General features: G+C 34.5%; 1 protein-coding gene, 1 long non-coding RNA gene and 1 other non-coding gene across 6 annotated transcripts in view; all 3 read right to left on the bottom strand.

Annotated features, from left to right (window-relative positions):
* Positions 1-22109, bottom strand: part of LOC126964637 (rab GTPase-activating protein 1) — an 81340-nt gene that overhangs the window by 42365 nt on the left and 16866 nt on the right. For 3 of the 4 annotated variants that reach the window (XM_050807864.1, XM_050807863.1, XM_050807865.1), the window contains 2 exons: positions 21695-21894; positions 287-471 (listed from right to left, as the gene is read on the bottom strand). In XM_050807864.1, coding sequence (XP_050663821.1) covers positions 287-471; positions 21695-21894 — 385 coding nt within the window. Of the gene's footprint in view, positions 1-286; positions 472-3725; positions 3898-21694; positions 21895-22109 lie in introns of those variants that run through there. The other variant, XM_050807867.1, reaches the window with a different exon arrangement.
* On the bottom strand, positions 5173-5376 carry LOC126964747 (small nucleolar RNA U3). The gene has a single exon (XR_007729423.1). It is a non-coding gene; the product is annotated as a small nucleolar RNA U3 (small nucleolar RNA).
* On the bottom strand, positions 13731-15726 carry LOC126964700 (uncharacterized). The gene is made up of 4 exons (XR_007729418.1): positions 15366-15726; positions 15181-15292; positions 14958-15069; positions 13731-14845 (listed from the first exon to the last, which is right to left on the bottom strand). It is a non-coding gene; the product is annotated as an uncharacterized LOC126964700 (long non-coding RNA).

Below are 22109 nucleotides of genomic sequence, written 5' to 3'. Positions count from 1 at the left end.
AGCAATCCCTTATCTCTAGTGTTACAATAATATAAGAAGTGACATCGAAAAGAATTGTAAAGGAATCCAATTTTGAGAAAATAATTGCCTTTTATACAGCTTCAACGATTTTCAAATTATTTTAATTACAATTTATGTAGATTGTAGCATCAAATATACTCAGAAGTCGTTACACGAGTAAGATGACGTTGGAGTGACGCGTGGTTGGTAAATGTTGGTATGTCTTGTTCAACTCTCTGGTGGTAGCGGGTTCGAGTCCCGCATCGTTAATACATGTGTGTGGTACCTTGGCGTCCGTCTCCTTGATGTGGACCGTACACTCCAGCACGTGCAGCAGCTGCATGGCGGGCGGCAGGGGCCCGGGCCCGGCCTCCGTCAGCGACCCCGTCATGGACGGCGCCGCACTCGACTCGCCCACCACCGACGACGCCATCGAACGTGGGATCCTTTCGAAAGCCTTTGCGAAACAACCTACAATATACAAAACAATTATTACTCATCACGCATTTCGAGGATTTAAAAACAATATTGCATCTCAATATGTTCCTAATTTTCATAAGCACATTAACGAATTAGCTAGAAACTGCGACAATCATAATGTTAACACGAGGAACAATCGTAAATTTGTTTTGCCTACTCGGATAAATCAAGTTAGTAAGTCTTTTGTTGGGCGATGTACTTTTACAATATGTTGCCAGAAAATTTTAAATTCAAAAGAATTGTTTGAAAACGTTTCTACAAAATAATGTAACAAAGTTAAGAAAGCGCAGTGGTTTCTTCCGTCTGTCTTCTTTATCTTCTCAGGTCTGAGGCACATTACTTTGAATGGGTGGTACTTTTTTGACGTTAAATAAGTGATTTTAAATCCTATTTCGATTAAAAATATTGGAATTTGAATCTTTGATCGCAGATGTTATCCTAGACTTGGCTAGGGTTCCAATAGTAGGAGTACTCGTATGAAAGGTCCGATGCTAGTGGAAGTCAATAAGATAGGGCAAGTTTGTGGCAAATTGAAATCGGCTTTCGGGAAAACACTCATAAATGTATAATTTACATAATTTTTAATGTTTCCTTGCTGAATTTGAAAAATTAAAAGTTCAAAAATTAAGTTATGAAAGTATTTTAATTATAGTGTTATTACCACAAGAACAACGCATTCAGTACTAATTTGTAATAGAAACTTAAGAATTTAATTTCATATTTGTATTATCTGTATGTCATGTGACCGAAAACGCCAACCACCATTTTGTGACATCACTATAGCAGAAACAATTTGTTTTTAGCAACACACCAACGGCGCGGACTATGAAAGGCAATTTTTTTGTTTACAAAAATCAATAAGGATTGCACGGCACGTTTCTTTGTTTATGTTATTATGACGTCTTGATCATGGCGGTTCCCTTTTTGGTGCAACTTTCTTAGCATAATTGAATTTTTTTTGAAAAAATAAAAAACCAGTTGGCTTGGCATATTTACGATCATTTTAGAATATAAGTATATTTAAAAATAAAAAATTGCCTATTGAAATAATACTATCCCTATTTACGAAACGAATTTCTAATTTAACAGATTTATATTAATTTCCATGCACTTATATTTTCACATGAATGAAAAACAAAATCATAATTCTTTATTTGCATAAAACATGGCAAATAGAATAGATGTGGTAAATAGCTCTTACAAATTATTATAATATGTGTCAATGAAAATATATTCACACAGAAATTATCATGATATAAAATATTTCAATAATCCACATACATTTCAAATTAAAATAATATCCAGTCAGATAACATTGCATTTTACTTTAATATATTTAAATGAAACATTATTTAGGTTTATATCTATGTAAGTGACGTCTCAATATAGTATGTGGGCGGAAACAGGAATTATCATAACGTAGGTACTACAATCATTATCGAGTACACCTTTGTTAATATTATACAACTCTATAAATAAAACATTTAAATTTTGTATAATATTTAACTAACATATCCAAACTTACAATTACAAAAATTAAATGCGTATGCAGGCTTACTACCGACGTTAAGCCTACCAAAAAATCGCACTGTTATTGGTTTTTCACTGCAATTCAAAAGTTTGCGAACAATTTATCAATATTCAGAGATTTTTTGTATAAAAATAGTTAAGTGATCACCGCCAACCATCCTCTGTTGCAACAATATACCTTACTCGTCGTCTTCAATATTAAAATCACTTCACTTTTATACTTTCACTTCACTCTACTGGCTCAACATTCGCACAGTGACTGAGTGTATTATAACATAACAAATATTGAGATAAGCAGACCGCGCCGCGATAATAACCCATCCATAATTCTATGACAGATGTTCGCGCGTAGATCAATCTAATATATAAAATTCTCGTGTCCCTGTCCACGGCTGAACCGATTTGTATGAAATTTTGTGTGCATATCGGGTAGGTCTGAGAAAAGGCCAACATCTATTTTTCATCACCTAAGTGATAAGACCCACCCCTACATATATTTTTTTGACATTTATTTTTATTTTTATTATTTTATGATTCAGCTTTGAAAAAAATACAACTTCTAATTTTCGGCCTTCTACCTTTTGTATCGCGATTTTTATATTATTCTGTTCCATCCACAAATCCGCTATAGGGTTGGAAGATGGCAATCGAATACTAGAATTATAAGTACGATATATTTTTTTGATTTCTGATTTCGCTACACGCGCACTGACAACGCACCCTAGACGATAATCGGCCCTAAATAGTGTGCTCGCCCGAACCCATCTCTGAGTTACTCGACCCCGATATTGCCTCTGATTGTGAGTAGACGCTTTTATGCCACTTCTATCAGCTCAAGTCATGAATATTGAGATTCATAGGTGTAACTTTTTACCTAAATGAATAGAGATATTTTGATTTGATTTATTTAATAAAGAAATAACCGTGGTCGATAAGAAAGAGTTGTTTGCCATCGCCTTGTACAACGAACATTTATTCACAGGGTTCTGCCGCTTGGATAATTGAATAGTTATGGTAACTATCGGCTTTACATATAACTGAGTAAACTTTAGTTTTAGGCTTTTTCGTGAAACTGTACAATAGAAATTTTAAACAAATTATAACTTTGTTCACCACGGGATGAAAGTAAGCGATTACTGCGTGGGTGTTGTTATAAACAGGTGCCCAAGCCGAAGGCCGATACGCCTGAGAAGAGCATTTGTCCCATTAGTAGATAAAGTGATTTATTACTACAGCTATCAGAAAAATAGAAATGAATTAATAAACTGCATAGTAAGTATAATCTTACCAAAAAAAAACCATTCTGTTTCAATTAATATTACTTTTGAGAATTTGATACAATAAATAATAAATATCATATCTTAACACTACACACTCATATACACCTATTCTTACTTCAAGTAATTCTTTATTTTAGTTTCACTTTTGTATTCAGACAATACTATTTTTTCTAGTTTTGCTACCTTCTGTATGTAAATAATATAATTTTAAACTTGTTCTAATAATAATATTTTAATATTTGAGAAATCAACGTAAGTTTTATGAATTATTACCTTAGATCATTTATACGTCTAGATAGACTATGACAGCTGTGAAAACGTCGCAAAAAATAGACACATTACAAAAAAGAGTCTCATACAATATTCTACTCTCTAAGCCTCGTTAGAAATGTATAACATTTCTGCTTGTATAATTGTACACAAAATGTGACTCACTTTCAGCCCACTGGTCACATTGTCTATATCAATCCAACGCAATTAACACTCCACCAAATCTCATTGACAAGAAATTATTAATCAACACTTTACGTTAACTAATGTGTTAATCTGATTAAAATTGCGCAGTTTACAATTATTTAAAAGACGCTCACTATTAATATCAACTCTCTTTATCACAACACAGACGCGTGCACCGAATAATTTGAACAAATCACTCTAACATGTATCGTAATGATTGCTGTAAACGTATATTAAACGGTTCGACAAACAATTGCTCTGTGCTCATTGTAATATTAAACTTTATCGTGGGTGCAGTGAGCTCGAAATCGCATGTCCATCGAATCAGAATAGCAATCATACAGAGAAATACTGCACGATCTATGCGACTCACAGCCTGCGATGAGTTTCATTGATGTTAGTATTTTAGCTAATGTGATATTTTACACATAACTAGTGACGACTCGCTCGTCCTTCGAGTCTCCTGCCCGTGTATGCTTGCCTGGTATATGCAATGGTAGTTAAAACTAAGAAAAATTATATCCAATTAGTTAAAAAAACAAAACGCGTTACACTGTAAGCAAACCAATTAGTTCAAAAAAGGTCATTTTTTGCACATTCTATTGAAAAATCTTATTTTCAATGTAACTGTATGGGAACTTGATGGCTAGACCGGACCACCTAGAAACACAGACTCAACGATTTTAAGCTCTTCACATCAAGACCATTCCGATATACGTTATAGGGTTTTGTACTTATTGTGTTTGCTGGGGGATAAAGTTTCCAAATTCCAACGCCATGTTTGTGCTTTATTTGATATACCTCCGGCAGTACGTCCGTACGTGTCCGGCTAATGAGATGATGACGATGATGTCGTCATTTAACAACAAGTTAAAACAATTTCATCCAACAAGTTTCATACAAATTTTGTTTACGACAAGTTTTGTATTTTTGTTATTTGAAAACATTGCATGAGACTTGTAAAATACATGTATACCTTGGTGTAAATGAGCGGTATCATATAGAACCTAGTCGAATACATTACGTCGCGGACTCGCGGATCTATATTATATAGGTAGTGGTAAGTAAGCGAAGTGGCTTTTACTATCTATAGTTAACATTTGTAAGGAGACTTTTTGCAAAACGTATATTAATAATTATGGTCCAGGCAAGACCAGATATTATTTCCATATCAAAAAACAGACGCTAATATAAATATACTAAAAAATTTATTATGACTTCTATGATAAACCTTCTCAACATACACAATCAGTATATCTGATAGATCCAAGAGAAACCATATTTTTATTGTGCTCAGCCCCACATTTCACTCTATATTTATTACAGCCTTGTTAAAAAATAATAACGCACCCCTTAAGTATTGTTAAGATTATTAGATATATAAAACATAGATTATTTTGATATTATAAATAGATTCAAAAAGTTGGCCACTCAGACAGCGACATCACCCCACGCCCCCCTACAAGTAGGGAGGTGAACGATCATCGATGGCTAGTAACCGTTGATTACTGCCAGCCTCACGCTCAGGGCAACACGCCACGCTTCATCAACATGGCCGTCTACTCCTCACATAGTGTGAAGGTTCTCGTGAAGAGCTTACTATAGAAATGATCCTATGAAGTAGGGTCTTAACAAAATGGGTCCAACTCTCACAACCCGACGAAGTTTCAATAGATTCATAAAGCGCGTTGTAGAAAAAAACTTGTCTAACAATAGCGACACCTAGTGGGAAGAGAAAGAACAACATTAACTGTACTCAGTTCTGTCCTAAACCGATATCAGCGCCATCTAGAGTGTGCAGGTGCAAAAGATAATGTGTATAATATTTTGTTTAGTTCAGACAACTATAGTATCCATCCTATATTTATTATTGATATACTGGATTGCAATTTGCAACGGCCTACAGGTCGCGTCTTACTAGGTATTGCACCAATTTTTCAATCTAAAAATTCAATCAATAAATCTTTTAAATAGAAAAATTGACAAAGAGGACTGCAAGTCATACATATCGCCTCGCAGAAGGTGTGAAAAGTACATAGGGTATTGATCTCTTCACTTAATTTTAATATCACCTAGTTTGTGCATTAAACATTGTATAAGGAGATAAATGAAATTAATAGTTACGAACTACATAATTTGTTAATTAATATATTAAATTATTTTTTATCGACTCCAACCACATCCCAACACTAGGGCGTTGTATTTTTTGTGAACCAATTTTCGCTATTATAAATTCGAAAATTTATTGATTTTAGAAAGATTGAGGGTATGTATTTAGTAATTTTATGTTATTTCTTAATTATTAGTGTTAAGTCTGGTGTTAATAATTATGCTCCAAACAAGACCAGACAGTATGTCCATTACCATGTGAAAAAAGTCGCGAAGCTAATATACCTACAAAAATAACGTTTGAACCGATTCTGATTTTTATGATAAAGACAAACCAAGAGGAAGCATATAATTTCAAATTGTGCTCAGCAGTACATTTCACTGTGGATTCGTCAACAGTTTGTGTAGTATATTCTTCAATATTATCGGCTCTTAGACACACGCGTCCACTCACTCCCGTCGCTCACAGCGGACTGACTGTATCACTAATCACGACCACACGTGCGCTAGAGATGACATAATGCTTCCTTCTCTTTCACTCACATACACTACAACGAGTACATTGACTTAGACAACTAACTTTCAGCTGACATTGATCTATGGTCATCATGAAATCAGATACACTACATCCCTTCCTTATTTTATTAATTTTTGTCTAAGGAAATAATTTACAAATTCTTATTTGATCAATTTATTAACACCCTAGCTTCTGATTACATGATTGCAAAATCAACTACAATTTTATTAATATATATCAGTATACATAAAACTATTTATGATCTTCAATTTAATCCTGATCATCCTCAACCTCCTCTCCTGAACTTCCCCCAACTGCCATTTCTAAATTCTGTTCATCGACTTCTTTGTTCACGGATTTCCACTCTCCCTCCACTTTTTTCAAATGGAATATGTTGCGTCTTAACTGCTGTCCTGTTTCATCGTTCTGTACTTCTACGTCTCCCCCGTTTTTGGACTTCACCGTATGCGTAGCTGTATCAAAATTTAGACTAAGTTTATTCGTTTTATTGGCATTTTTTACATACACCTTATCTCCCACATGTATATCAACATCACGTGCTCTTCGTCTTTTATCTGCATATTCTCTCCCTTTTTCTTTTTGTTCTTTGTCTTTATCTCGTACATCCATGTCTCCAAAACTTTGTTCTGCAATATCTATCATCGGAATCTTGTCTCTAAATTTCCTTTGAAAAAATAGCTCTGCCGGGGTTTTCCCAGTCACACTATGTGGCGTGCTATTGTACATTGTCAAATACTCCGTCAATGCTTCTTTCCAGCATTTTCTCTCTACTTGACATATTTTGAGACGTTTAATGATATCCCTGTTCTGTCGCTCCACCTCTCCATTCTGTTGCGGCCAATAAGGTATTGAATTGAATAGTTTTATATCATTTTCATAGCAAAAATCCTTGAATTCTGTACTAACAAATTGTTTGCCGTTATCGGAAGTTATGGAAACTGGATGTCCTAAACGGCTAAAAATCTCTTTAAGTAAGCAAATCATTTTCTTACTGCTTATGTCTCGACATACTTTGATTTCCTTGTATCTCGAATAGTAATCAATTACAACCAGAAGGTAATCACCACTCGGTAACGGACCTAAAAGGTCTATGGCGATATCAACCCAGGATTGGGTGGGTAATTCTCTGCTCTTGAGTGGGTGTGGTGGATTTGGTGCCGATACCAGTGTGCATCCTTTACAGGACCGTACTAAATTTTCCACATCCTTGTCGTAGTTAGGCCACCAAACTTTCGTTCTAAGTCTCAACTTCATCGCCACCATTCCAGGATGGCCCTCGTGAGCAGCATCTAAAACGAGTCGTCGTAATTGTGTCGGTATCACTATTTTAGTACCTCTCAACAATATGTCACCAAAGAAACACAGTTCGTTCTCAAATAGCTTATAATTCTTTACAGAGTCATCCCATTTTTTATTAAATACGCCCTGTTTCACTTTTTGTATTCCAGCGTCAGTCTTCGAATGTTCTTCAATATCTTTTAGCGATACGGCTATTGGTCTAGCATGCTCAATAATATTCTGGACGTAGTCTCTGTATTGAGTCTTATCATGGGTAAAAGCACATAATCTAGACAAGGGGTCAGCTATATTATTTTTTCCAGGACGATAAATGACATTATATCTATAGGATTGAAGTCTCAGTATCCAACGCTCAATCCGCGCACAAGGTTTGGATTTCGGACCGAATATAACCTCAAGAGGTTTATGGTCAGTGATTAAGTCGAATTCCTTGCCGTACAGAAACATGTGGAAGTGCTCCACAGCCCACACCAATGCCAAAGCCTCCTTTTCAGTCAAAGTCAAAATATCTTTATTCATTGAGATCATATTTGATCATTTTGAATCGTCAATTTAAGGTTTCTTATAATAATAAGAGCTACATAATGTAGTTTGTAAAAATAATACATATACTTATACTCTAGAAAATTATAATATATATTTTGTTTTATTAAGACAGAGTTAGAGCATGTTCATTCCCAAGCATTTTTATCATCTAAGTAATCCGATATTTTATAGTAAGCTTTTTTATAAAGTTTCCCTTTAATTGAATTTTTAAATTTGTTTATTGTCAGATTAAGCATATCACTTGGGAGTTTGTTATAGAAGCGTATACATTGCCCTTTAAATGATTTATCAACTTTATGGAGCCTGGTAGTCGTAACAGCAAGCTTATCTTTATTCCTAGTATTAAACTTATGACAATCGCTATTTTTCTTAAACAAGTTAATATTCCTGTGCACATACATCAGATTTTCATAAATATATTGACAAGTGACGGTCATTATACTTATCTCTTTAAATTTTTCACGGAGTGATTCTTTGGGACCCATATTGTAAATTGCACGTACAGCCCTCTTCTGCAGCACAAAGATGATGTTAATATCTGCAGCACTTCCCCACAGCAGTATACCATAAGACATAATGCTGTGAAAGTAGCTGAAATAGACTAGTCTAGCTGTGGCTACATCTGTATAGAGACGGATCTTTTTAACTGCGTATGCTGCAGAACTGAGCTTCTTCGACAATGTATTAATATGAGGGCCCCACTGAAGCTTATTATCGAGGGTTATACCTAGAAATACAGTGGTGTCCACGAGAGCTAATTCTTCGTTTTTAATAATAATATTAGCTTTTACTTGTTTCACATTTGGTAGTATAAATCTAATACACTTTGTTTTATTCTCATTAAGTAGAAGATTATTAATATAAAACCACTTTACTACCTTCGAGATTGCATTGTTTACATCGTCGAAAACGTTTTGTTGTCGCTTAAGTTTAAATAAAAGTGACGTGTCATCTGCAAACAACACAACCTCATGATCGTCCCTCACAAAATGCGGTAGATCATTTATGTATACTAAGAATAAAAATGGTCCAAGTATTGAGCCTTGTGGCACACCTAAATTAGCTGCTGATCCTGGGGAACGCTTTCCATTCACGTCGACTCTTTGGACTCTATCACTCAAATAGGAAGAGAGAAAATCTAAAGCAACATCCCTAATACCATAGTGGTGTAGTTTCCTGATCAATGTGTCATGGTGTACACAGTCAAATGCCCTGGACAAATCACAGAAAACGCCCAGAGCATCGTAAGATTCTTCCCAAGCATCAAAAATGTGTGATATCAACTCGACACTAGCGTCAATGGTTGAACTACCCCTAGTAAAACCAAACTGTTTACAATGCAATAAATTATGCGAATTAAAGTGCCTTAACAATTGATTTAAAATTATTTTTTCAAAAATTTTACTAAATGTTGGTAAGACAGAGATAGGTCTAAAATTACCAGGGTCAGAACAACTACCTGATTTGAAAAGTGGAGTTATTTTACTGTGTTTCATTAAATCAGGGAACACACCACAGTCGATACATTCATTGAAAATTAATGCAAGTTCGGGTGCAATCATATCAATTATTGGTTTTACAACGGTAATAGAAATGCCCCAGAGGTCTGTTGATTTCTTAACATTAATAAGTTTAAAAGCACTAATGATATCATCACTATTAATATAGTTATATTTGAATTGAGATTTGCACTCCGACACGTTTTGTTTTAATAGAGATTCTGCTATTAGGGGAGAGGAGTTTAAAGATGATGTAGTAGAGATTGGAATGTCTGTAAAAAAATGTTCAAACGCTATAGCTACTTCCTCATCCAGATGAATGGCTGTATTGTTAATTTTCAAATTAAATTTCTTATTACTAATTTTGACTCTTCCAGTCTCATTATTAATAATTTTCCAAGTGGATTTTATTTTATTTTGACTATTTTTAATTTTTGAGCTTAGGTAACGCGATTTTGCTTCAAGACAAACATTTTTAAAAATTTTTGAATAATTTCTAACTTTTTCTTTAAACTCCTCACTAAAATTATACTGCTTTTCACCATAAAGTTCATACAATTTTAGTCTACTTTTATATATGCCTGCTGTAGCCCAGTCACAAAACTTTATGGTGTCGGTGACCATAATAGACCTGGCTGTAAAAATGGAATTGAATGCATTACTAAATTTATTAAAAAATATTTCGTACATCTGATTTGGATTATTGGTGTCATATTGAAATGGTAGTATAGATGACAAATTCAATTTCAGTTTTTCAAGTCTATCCATGGTCATAGGTACATAGGTAATTTTTCGCTTACAAGGGATTTTTGTTTTAATTTTTAGTTTTATAAATTGGCCGAGATGGTCAGACGGAAGGCTACAAATTAATTTCTTATTTATAATATTAGCATTTGCATAAATATTATCTATACATTTGGCCGAAGTGGCAGTTATCCGAGTAGGCTCCATAAATTGAGGCATCAAGCCAAAAGATTGAAATAAATTAATTATTTTGGTAGTATCTGAATTATTTTCTAATATATTTACATTAAAGTCACCACATGTTATAATATTTTTATTTGAATTTGATATTTTATGTAAAATTTCTTCCATAATTTTTTGAAAAATGTCAAATGAAGCAGAAGGCGGGCTATATACGCATATAACTATGAACTGCTTCAACTCTACACAGGCTATTTCAATGTGTCTTTCTACAGAGAGATTAACAATATCCAAGCGTTCCTTAGAGTGTATTTGTTTATTAATTAATATTAATGAACCACCACATTCGGCCCCCACTCTGCAGAAAGAACTACCAACTTGATGATTACTAAGATTAAACATGACCTCATGACTTTTTAGAAAATGTTCAGTAATGCACATAATGTCTATGTTATTTGAGTTCAAAAATAGTTCCAGTTCTAGTATTTTGCTTTTAATCCCTTGAATATTTTGATGTACCAAGTTAATATATTTAACATTTTTACTATTAATTGACAGTTTATTCTTTGGCTTCGCAATGCTAGAGACTTCCTCTATTGTCCTGGCATGTAATTTAAATGACATGGAATAATATCTAATGTCTTGTTTTTGGCCACAGGAGAGTGCTCAATAAAAGCAGTTTGGTTAGCCAAGTTTTTGGCTGTAATACTAATATAATTGGATAGCGAAATGGCTATCTGTCGTTTGTAAAAACTAGGAAGGTAGTATGTACCATCAATCAAATAATAATTTTTACTAACAACATAATATTTATTAAATATATTGACGTCTAATAATTCAATTTTTTCCTCATAGCATGTCAATGTATGTAATTTCATATTAAGTTTATATCTACACATATTTTCTGTCTCGGGCAACAAATTGCTGTAGGGAAATGTACATATGATAATTTTTTTTACATGTAATTTGGTCAAACTATTAAAATATTTAATTAATGTCTGCATATAAGCATTTCCTCTTCTCCCAATAAAAATTATTAACTTAGTGTTGGGACTGTAACTACTATTGACTATTTTTTCCATTATTTGAGTAAAATTCGCACCAGACAAACAATAATTTGTAACCCGTTCACCACAAGTTTGTAGTAAAATTCGGCCCATATTTTTACAAATTTTACAGTTTGGCAATACCGACGATCACAATCACTGAGAGTTTTGTTTCCAAACCCAATAATGCGTGGACCACTTTTATTTGTCTGAACTAGGATTGCTCCAAGCCCGACCGGGCTAGCATCTGCAAATACCATCGTTTTATCGTCCACATTGTAGTACCCCAAATTTGGTATGTCACTCAATGCGGCCTTCAAAGCACAAAAGGCCGTTTGTTGACTTTTCCCCCAAAGAATCCCTAATATCAGCATTTCTGGCTGATTTTTGACGAAGCAATAGTTTCAACGGTTCTGTAAGAGTAGCCATATTAGGAATCCATTTCCCAATGTAGTTAATAAGCCCTAAAAAGCTTTGTACTTCCGAAATGTTAACAGGAGTCCTAAAATCTTTTATAGCCGATACATATTTGTCAAGTGGTCGGATTCCTTGATCTGACAACTCATGTCCTAGAAATTGAACTTTGGTTGTTCCGTAGATACATTTATCTTCTCTTAGCATTATGTGATTCGTCCTTATTGTTTCTATTACTTTTTGCAGCCGTTTGTCATGTTCTGCCTTATCCTTTTATTCTTCTATTCCATATACATATGCCTATTCCTTTTATTCCATATACCAAGATGTCATCAATAAAGTTGACAACCCCTTCGCATTCAATTAAGACCCTTTCGAGATTCTTCTGAAACATTTCCGGCGCACAATTTATGCCAAACATCAACCTCTTAAAACGATATAATCCTTTTCCAGATATGAATGTTGTTATATGTCTTGAGCCTAGAGGATACTAGCTCCAATTGATGAAAGGCATCCTTTATATCTAATTTGCTGAACATTTTAGCATTTTGGATTTTCGGTAGTAGCTGTTCCATGGTTGGTAGTGGGTGATTTTCTCGCTTGATTGCCAAATTTGCACGCCTCATATCAATACAGAGACGAACATCCCCATCAGCTTTCAAAATCGGCACTACCGGCGATATCCATTCAGACGGTCCTTCTACTTTTTCTATTATATCTTTTTGAAGTAGTTCATCGATTTTTGAATTGATTTTTTCTTCAAGTGGAATCGGTATTCGTCTATAAGGTTGTGCGGCTGGTTTTACATCAGTATTAATTGGTATTTGTATTTGAACATTTTTGAATTTAGGGAAAGGTGTCGTCTCGACTTGATTTATGTCTAATCCGAGTTTTAATACGCCTAACGCTATTGCAGTTGCCTTACCTAATAAATTACGTGTCCCTTTACATATTAGGTAAAAGTTAATGTTTTGTGTTTTTGATCCCACGTGGATATCTGCATTAAAAGATGTTAATAACTTGAGAGGAACTTCACTTCCATAAGCAACAAATGTTTTTTTTGAACTTTTTACTTCTTTTCCTGTCTTCAAAATTTTTTCTTTAATTTCAAACCATGTCTTGTCTGTTATTAAATTATATTGACATCCTGAATCAATAAGCATCTCTACTTGAGTTCCACCTACTAAGCAGGTGATTGTATCATTAGGGAGAACATTAAAAACATAATCAATTTTGTTTTCTATCGCGTTCGCTTGCTCTGTATTTTTAACTCTTTGGCTCGACTTCTTTGATCTTTTCGCATCTACGTTCATTTCCGCTCTGGTATCTTTATTGCTTCGTTTTAAGCCTGTTCCTCTAGACTGAGATTGATAATGCCCCACCTTTTTACATTTAATACATATTTTCCCTTTTGCTGGGCACTTCGCATCGAAAGCCAGATGATTCCAGCTACCACATCGGAAACACGTCTTTTTTCTATTATTTATGAATGTCTTTTCCGTCGCTTGTGTATCGATTTTATGAATAGTTTGGTCTTTTCCTTTCTGGCTGAAATCACCTAATTGACGCTCTACCACATCTAGAGCTTCGTTTATTACTTCACTTAAGGTAATTTTCTCGCCTGCCCGGAGCACTTTCTTCCTGAGTTCTTCCGATGAACACTTTTCAATTATCTGGTCAATCAAACTGTCATCGATATCCGTAAATTGACATTTCAAAGCTTGTTGTCTTAGTCGAACTAAATATTTTTCAAATTTCTCGTTTTCATCTTGTTTTATTTGTCTGAATAGGTGTCTCTCATACCGTTTATTTTGTCTAGGTGCAAAATATTCATCTAACTTCTTCATTGCTACTTCAAACACATCTATGTCACCATCATCTATCGACTGAACGTAACCACCCGGTAAATTAAACAGTATTTCTTGAAGTTCTTGCCCTCCCCAATGCAACAAACTTGCGCGTTTTTTTGAACTAGTATTAATATCAGCCGTTTCCAAGTAAATATATAAACTTCTTTTCCAACGTTCCCATCTAGCTCCAACAGATCCTGCTTCACCATCGCATTCAAATTTTTCCAAAGTAAGGCTCGACATCGTATTTTAATCTGTGGACAGTTAAATAAATAAAGAATGTCATATTTTGGTCATCAAATGAGCATCATGCTTTTAATAACCTGACACATTCATTATTTATTCCTTGCATTATTCAACTAACGCTATAGTTTTAATTTAAACTAACAATATCTAATGAGTTGTCTTCGAACTTCAGTAAACGGGCGTTACCCATATACAAACTTCGGGTTACGCGCGTCACCCGAATACAACACTACATAGTACCTTTCACACACATGATACACCTACGTCGCATCACATGTATTACAGGCATCACCTGAACTAAATTATATAACGAAGTCCTTACAGGCATCACCTGTTTGCGGACTACCAGGCATCATCTGGTAAAACACGTATGTCACATCACATCATGTTTTGACAGGCATCACGTGTACTGAATTATGTTACGAAGTCCTTACAGGCATCACCTGTTTCCGGACTACCAGGCATCATCTGGTAAAACACGTATGTCACCTCACATCATGTTTTGACAGGCATCACCTGTACTGAATTATGTTACGAAGTCCTTACAGGCATCACCTGTTTCCGGACTACCAGGCATCATCTGGTAAAACACGTATGTCACCTCACATCATGTTTTGACAGGCATCACCTGTACTGAATTAAGTTACGAAGTCCTTACAGGCATCACCTGTTTCCGGACTACCAGGCATCATCCGGTAAAACACGTATGTCACCTCACATCATGTTTTGACAGGCATCACCTGTACTGAATTATGTTACGAAGTCCTTACAGGCATCACCTGTTTCCGGACTACCAGGCATCATCTGGTAAAACACGTATGTCACCTCACATCATGTTTTGACAGGCATCACCTGTACTGAATTATGTTACGAAGTCTTACAGGCATCACCTGTTTCCGGACTACCAGGCATCATCTAGTAAAACACGTATGTCACCTCACATCATGTTTTGACAGGCATCACCTGTACTGAATTATGTTACGAAGTCCTTACAGGCATCACCTGTTTCCGGACTACCAGGCATCATCTGGTAAAACACGTATGTCACCTCACATCATGTTTTGACAGGCATCACCTGTTTCCGGACTACCAGGCATCATCTGGTAAAACACGTATGTCACCTCACATCATGTTTTGACAGGCATCACCTGTACTGAATTATGTTACGAAGTCCTTACAGGCATCACCTGCGTGCGGTTCACGCTACGTACCCTACGTAAGTAATAACCCTGAAGTAATATCTATATTGAATCTACACACTTCTATTAAAACTAGATCCAAAATGAAACTATGAAAATTTTGTAAAGGGCTGTTAAAATCTTAATTCCTAGTTATTGAACTGAAATATTTCCATTCGAATAGTAGGTATGATTTTCAGAAAACTACAATTTAATTCTCAGGTGTTGTACGGTGGTAATGAAAGTGAAGTGAAAGTTACCACCCCGTATCGAAGTAAGCCAGAGAAATTTACCTTAGCTATATTTAAGACGTTATCTTTTATTTAATTAACAAAAGGTAATTCTTCTAAATATTGACGGTAGCATAAAATTATAAAAGAAAATTTCATTTGAATTCAAACCTTTGTGGTTTACACAATTACACAAACTAATATAATAATTAGACACGGTTCTAACCGTTCACTTACCGTAGTCTTCTACGTGCAATTCAAAACAATTACGTTAATCGACAAAAGTGAACTGTAACCCACAGACCAACAAATAAAAAAAGAACAAATTTCGAAATCCTCGAAAATTATAACCTACAGTATCAACAAAACAATTATCACGTGGTTGTCTCGCATCATAGATAACTATTTAACTACTAAACGAATAGGATATTTGAATGAATGAATGAATGAAAACTTTATTAATAACAAACACAAACCACACAGAATAATACAACTAAGAAAGACTTAGAGGTAAAAAAATAATAATTAAAAACTTATACTTAGCATAAAAATATACAAATGATAAAAAAAAAATGAAACAAATGTATGCATAATATTATAGTGATTATCTTAATTTAAAAGTACTGTGTAGTAGTCATTGTTATCAAAAGGAACTGACTCAGCGTCATGCTGCATTGGAATAATACCAACACAGCGCTGATTTTCAGCAGCCCCCAGGTGACCCATTGAGTAACTATTAATGTTAAAAAATTAATTTAGTTTTATTAAAGGTTCCATCATATTATTTTTAAAGATGATAATTTGAAATTAGCTTCTACTTGTTCAGAATATTACATAAATATACATACATACATAAATATTAAAATAACAGCAATTTTAGAAATATTTGCACAAACAAACTAAAACTTCGATCCCATTATGTATTATTAATAAGATAAATCTTATAATGTAGGACTAATGCACATAATTTGTAAGCAGATACTTAATAATTTAAATAGACGTAAGGATGAGATTTTTAACTTTTTTCTGGAAAGTTCCAACAGTCTTCAGATTGCGAAACGGTGGTGGTATATCATTCCAGCACTTGGTGGCACTGTACCTAAAACTTCCTCTAAAAGAGGCGGAATGATGGAGTGGGACTGACAGGACATTGAATGCGAACCTTGTTTCAAAATTTAACTGGCTGCGCTGACCTAGCCATTCTAATTTACTATATAAATATTTTAGCGTTTTTGTCTTAATAATACCAAAAAGAAGCGTGGCTAAATGAAGTCGTCTACGAGCATCCATATTTAAAATATTTGCTTCTTTGAGGTATGGAGAAATGTGTTGTCGGGCCGGTATGTCCCAGCAAAAACGAGCACATGCATTTTGTACTCTTTGTATTGACTTTCTTGTTCTGCCAAGCAGCCTCGGACCATACACTGTATCGGTATAGTTAAACTTGGATAGAACAAGAGCCTCACAAAGACGTATGCGCAATTCTGTGGTTATAAATGGTCTAATTTGGTACAAAACTTTTAATCTATAAAAACTGTTGGAAATGACTTTATTTATATGCTTCTCAAATCTTAAGGATTCATCCATTATCAACCCAAGATTGCGAACTTCTTGTACGCGTTCGATATCCTTATCATTAATGAGTAGTCTTACATTGAATTCATTAATTAACTCTAAGCCGTTACAATTGCCGAAGATCATAAATTTTGTTTTATTCGGGTTTAAAATCAGTGAGTTTTTTTCAGACCACATGAATATTTCATGAAGATCAGCATTTATAATATCTATTGCCTGTTGGGCTTCGTGTGGCGAAAAAGAAAAATATAGTTGTATATCATCAGCATAGATTTGATAATTGCAGTGTTTAATTTTTTTAATTATGTCTGCAATATATATAATAAAAATAAGGGGCCCTAAAATAGAGCCCTGAGGAACTCCCCTCGTTATAGTGTCACGTTCTGAAAATTTTGTGTTACCCTGCTCATCTATCACTGAGACCGTCTGTGTTCTATTAGTGAGATAGCTTTCAAACCACTTAATACTATTTTCACTAAAACCATAGTACGCTAGCTTGGAAAGTAGGAGATTTATATTTAAAGTTTCAAAAGCACGTGAAAAATCAAGAAGTATTAAAATTGTTACTTTTTTCTCCTCTTGCGCTGCCAAAATATTATCTACTACGTCAATGAGGGCCGTAGTTGTGCTTCGCTGTTTTCTGAAACCGGATTGGTGATCCGGTAGTATATTTTGAGCTTCTAAGTAACTCATCAATTGCTTATGCACAATTTTTTCTATAATTTTTTTTTTTGCTTTTCCGTATTTGTACTTCAAATTTAATTAGTATTTATTCTTTCTCTTTCTTATTTTTTTAAAATTATAATAACTCACAGTAGTCCTGCAGTTTGTCCTCGTCGCCAAAATGTAGTATATTCTTCAATATTATCGGCTCTTAGACACACGCGTCCACTCACTCCCGTCGCTCACAGCGGACTGACTGTATCACGACCACACGTGCGCTAGAGATGACATAATGCTTCCTTCTCTTTCACTCACATACACTATAACGAGTACATTGACTTAGACAACTAACTTTCAGCTGACATTGATTTATGGTCATCATGAAATCAGATACACTACAGTTTGTACTTTGTAGTTGCGATTGTTGATCGAAGTTTGTATACAACATGCGTATTGTCCTTCTCATAATATAATGTACTCTGTGTTCTCACGCTTAGCACTAGGCCACTAGCCGTAACTGATACTGTTTTGTTTTGTTACCTAGTTTTACCGTTATTAATAAACGTGATACTAGGAACTCTACAGCACTACGAACATTGGAACCGAAGTGACAAAGTCACGGTGATTTTATGGAACTGGAACAACAGCCACGGCGACAATAAAACAAAATTTTAACTTTAGTCTTCACTAGGGGTGAGACGTATTTACCGTCACAGGGATAAGGAACAGGTATTAAAATATCACCAGTTATCACTGTGACAAGATATCAAAAATAACTGATATTTGAGTAACAAACATCTGTACCATATGTTATTTTTATTTAATTTAATTATAGCTCAGCTCTTCTTTTAAATGTGGGATAAGAAAAATCCTGTTTACTTAAATTGACTACGGAATATATTTATTTCTGATAATATCGTCAATAATAAAGAAGTATTTTACTTTCATGCACGTTAATTATATATTAACATACTATTTGATTAGTTATTAAATGAAGGTAAGTGACATATTAAAATTACATTTCAATTAAAACCGTTTTTATTTTCAGTAAGTATCTATTTATTTATTTTTATTTCTGATATTTTTCGTATTCGTATTTATTCACAGCTATTTTGCGCCTACGAGCAGCATAATACAACTCAAATCTACATACGAAAAAACCTATATTGTTATTTGATAGTACCTACCACTTTAATAATCTGAGGTATATAGGTACGACACTTATTACTTCAATATTCTTAAATTATTTGTATAATAAGGGCAATTTTTAAATAATGTAGGTTTATTGAATAATAATTATTAGTATTACATTATAAAAATAATTATGTAAATTTGTATTACCACAATAAACAGAACTTTTAAAATTCGAAGTTACCACAAGAGAAAGTACTACGTGATACGTATAGATGGCGCTAGCCGCTAACAAGTAACACCAAACAATGAAAACTATACGCTCCAGTACAGAAGCTCGTATATTATCACAGGTAGTATTAAAGTAACAGGTATTTGTCACTTACTTACTTTTGAGTCACAGTCATACCTAGCATTTTGCCTGGTACATCTCATCTCTAGTCTTCACTAGTGCTGTAGGGTAATATTTTATTATTAATATGGATAATAAAATTTATTATCCATCCATTTAATGATATTCAAGACATAAATTTGATATAACTCTTCAATAAATCTTACAATAAAGTACAAACTTACAAAAAAAGAACAACAAATTAACTTTACAAAACCGATACAAAAATGTCAACGCGATGAAACGACTGCTAGCGCATTACCGAAAATGTTACCGTTTGACGGACTGGTAGCCGTACTTATTATATTATTGCCAGGGTCTACAATCTTAGTAAGTACTATATTATAAACGGGTAGAAAATGTGGTATAAGGAATATAAATTATGAAGAGCATAGAAAAGTTCTACACTAAGCTATATTTCCTACTTTTCAATTTCAGTGTATTTGAATCATATTGTTGTAAACTCAAAACATAGATGTCGCTTTACACACTTTTTACTATTCTATTTTATCTATAACTTTAATAAAATACAACAGTTAATGGAAAAAAAGGTTTACTGTACTCCATCCATCTATCCGTACTCTGTGGTGTAATTGCCAGCGCCATCTGAGTTACATCTCAGCTAAAATGTTATCGCTTGGCGGCGGCGCTAACATGATTGAGTTAAGAAGCTAGTTTCCCAACTAGCTCCGCATATCGTCACATACACCGAAATGTTTGTGATCTCACAGCATTTAGCATACTATTGGTTTGTACCGGCGACTGTGGAAATTCGTTCTTACTCTGAATACATTCTGATTGTTTCGGAGTTACCACAATGGCGGAAACAACAGACAAATTTTAATGATTCTCATTTCTCTGAATCATTACCAGATAATTTTTTTTTACACAATTCTTCTAAATTTCGTAACATTTGTGTTGTACATTTTCTGGGATCATGTTATAAAGGCATGTACCTCGTCCAACAAGTTTTGCAGTACGCTTTAACCGAGTAGTACCTAGGCCTGGCAAGTTTAGTTTTGAATTTGTTGTTAATATTATGATTATCACAGTTTCTATCAAATTACAATTACAATTTCGAACTAGAATATTGATTTAATGTTTCCGGTTTGAGGCCACTCGCGTCATCTATGGTCACCGTTTTAACGCTCCGGCTAATCATGAATTTGACTTCAACAAAATAAATGTATTTAAATAGACGAGCAAGGGAAGCGCGTCCTTGCTATTTCGTCGTATTCAGATGTTTTTTTTTATTTCGTGAAGAAACAAATAAAAGTTGATTTAAAATAAATTGCTATACTTTCGAATTAGTTAACATTTGTTGTAATTTGGTTGAAGTGATTGTTATAACTAACCAAACACTTTATAATAATATTTGGAATGCACGCCTAATAAGCGATTGTCTCCACTGTATCTATCCACCAATTTTTACCTTCGAAATAGGTAAGAAAATAAAATCTTTAAACCCTTCACAATTTCTTCTAAGAAAAAATATGTTGAAGTAGTATCAATAAAATGAAGTAAAGGTGTAGTAAAATTTGTGGCATTTTAATGAAAATTTATAACTTGTTCACTGTAGTCTAATTGATATATTTTTATACTATAATAATCGGGTGAATTTGAGCGTTATTTTCAAGAAATATTATTTTTTAAAACATCCATGAATAATAAAAATTATTTTTTCTTTTTATAATTGATAACGTATCTAGAATTAGTTAAGCATGAACAGAAAATGCTTTGTTTTGATATAGCATCCAAACCCGAGACTATGATACTTTCTCAGTACCACAAAATGCATAGATGGCCATTGTGTAGCCCTAACTTAGGTGAAATAGTTCAAAATAAAAATGTTAATTCAAAATAGGATATAATAACAGTTATTGAAAGTTAAAAACTTTTCCCAAAACCTACTCGAAAAGGCATGCCTAAAGGCCCGAGAGGAACGGGCGCAAGAAACTCGGCGGGCATCTTTTTATTTTGCATAAAAAGTATACAGTTACAATGTAAAATCGTACAATAAAATAATATTATAATTATTTAATATCCCGAGGGCGGTCGCACCGTTCCCAATCCGTGTCATCGTTAAGAAAGTGATTTATGTTACATCAACCATACCACACAAACGTTTTTTAAAAATTCTTTTGAATATCGTAATACATTTGTTTTGAACATTTTCTAGGATCTCGTTGTAAAAGCATACACTCTACCCTCTGCTCCACAAAACACTAACTCGACCGAGGCGAGCAGTAGGTGACTAGGTAATCCATAACATTTAAGTCAGCACAAGTAATAGAAGGTCGGCCACTCACTGGAGACCTGCGCGACCGCTTCTCCGATGTGGCAGCGGAACACGTGGCAGCGGTAGACGGCCGACTCGCGCGTGTCGCCGTGAGACCACGTGAAGGCGAAGCACGAGGCCACGGGCGAGCCGGCCGAGCCGCGCGCGTAGAACGAGATGCGGCCGACGGAGTAGCGCGCCATGACGGCGGGGCCGGCCGCCTGGTACAGCCTGGAACACGACACAAACATAATTAGACTACTTTCAAACACTCTTCTTCCTCGAAGTCAAAGTCGATTGAACTTTATTCAATTAGGCTTAAGGTGAGCGCTTTTGAATCGTCACTATAAACGTTTCTTTTTTAAATTAATGAACCTATCATATGATCGGAAAAAGTAGAGCTCGTGGGAAAAACTTACAAGAAAATCGATGGCCACTCTTTTTAG

Source organism: Leptidea sinapis, chromosome 5 (assembly GCF_905404315.1).
Source record: "Leptidea sinapis chromosome 5, ilLepSina1.1, whole genome shotgun sequence".
NCBI classification, from domain to species: Eukaryota; Metazoa; Arthropoda; class Insecta; order Lepidoptera; family Pieridae; genus Leptidea; species Leptidea sinapis.
This window is presented reverse-complemented; position numbering and strand designations above follow the sequence as displayed.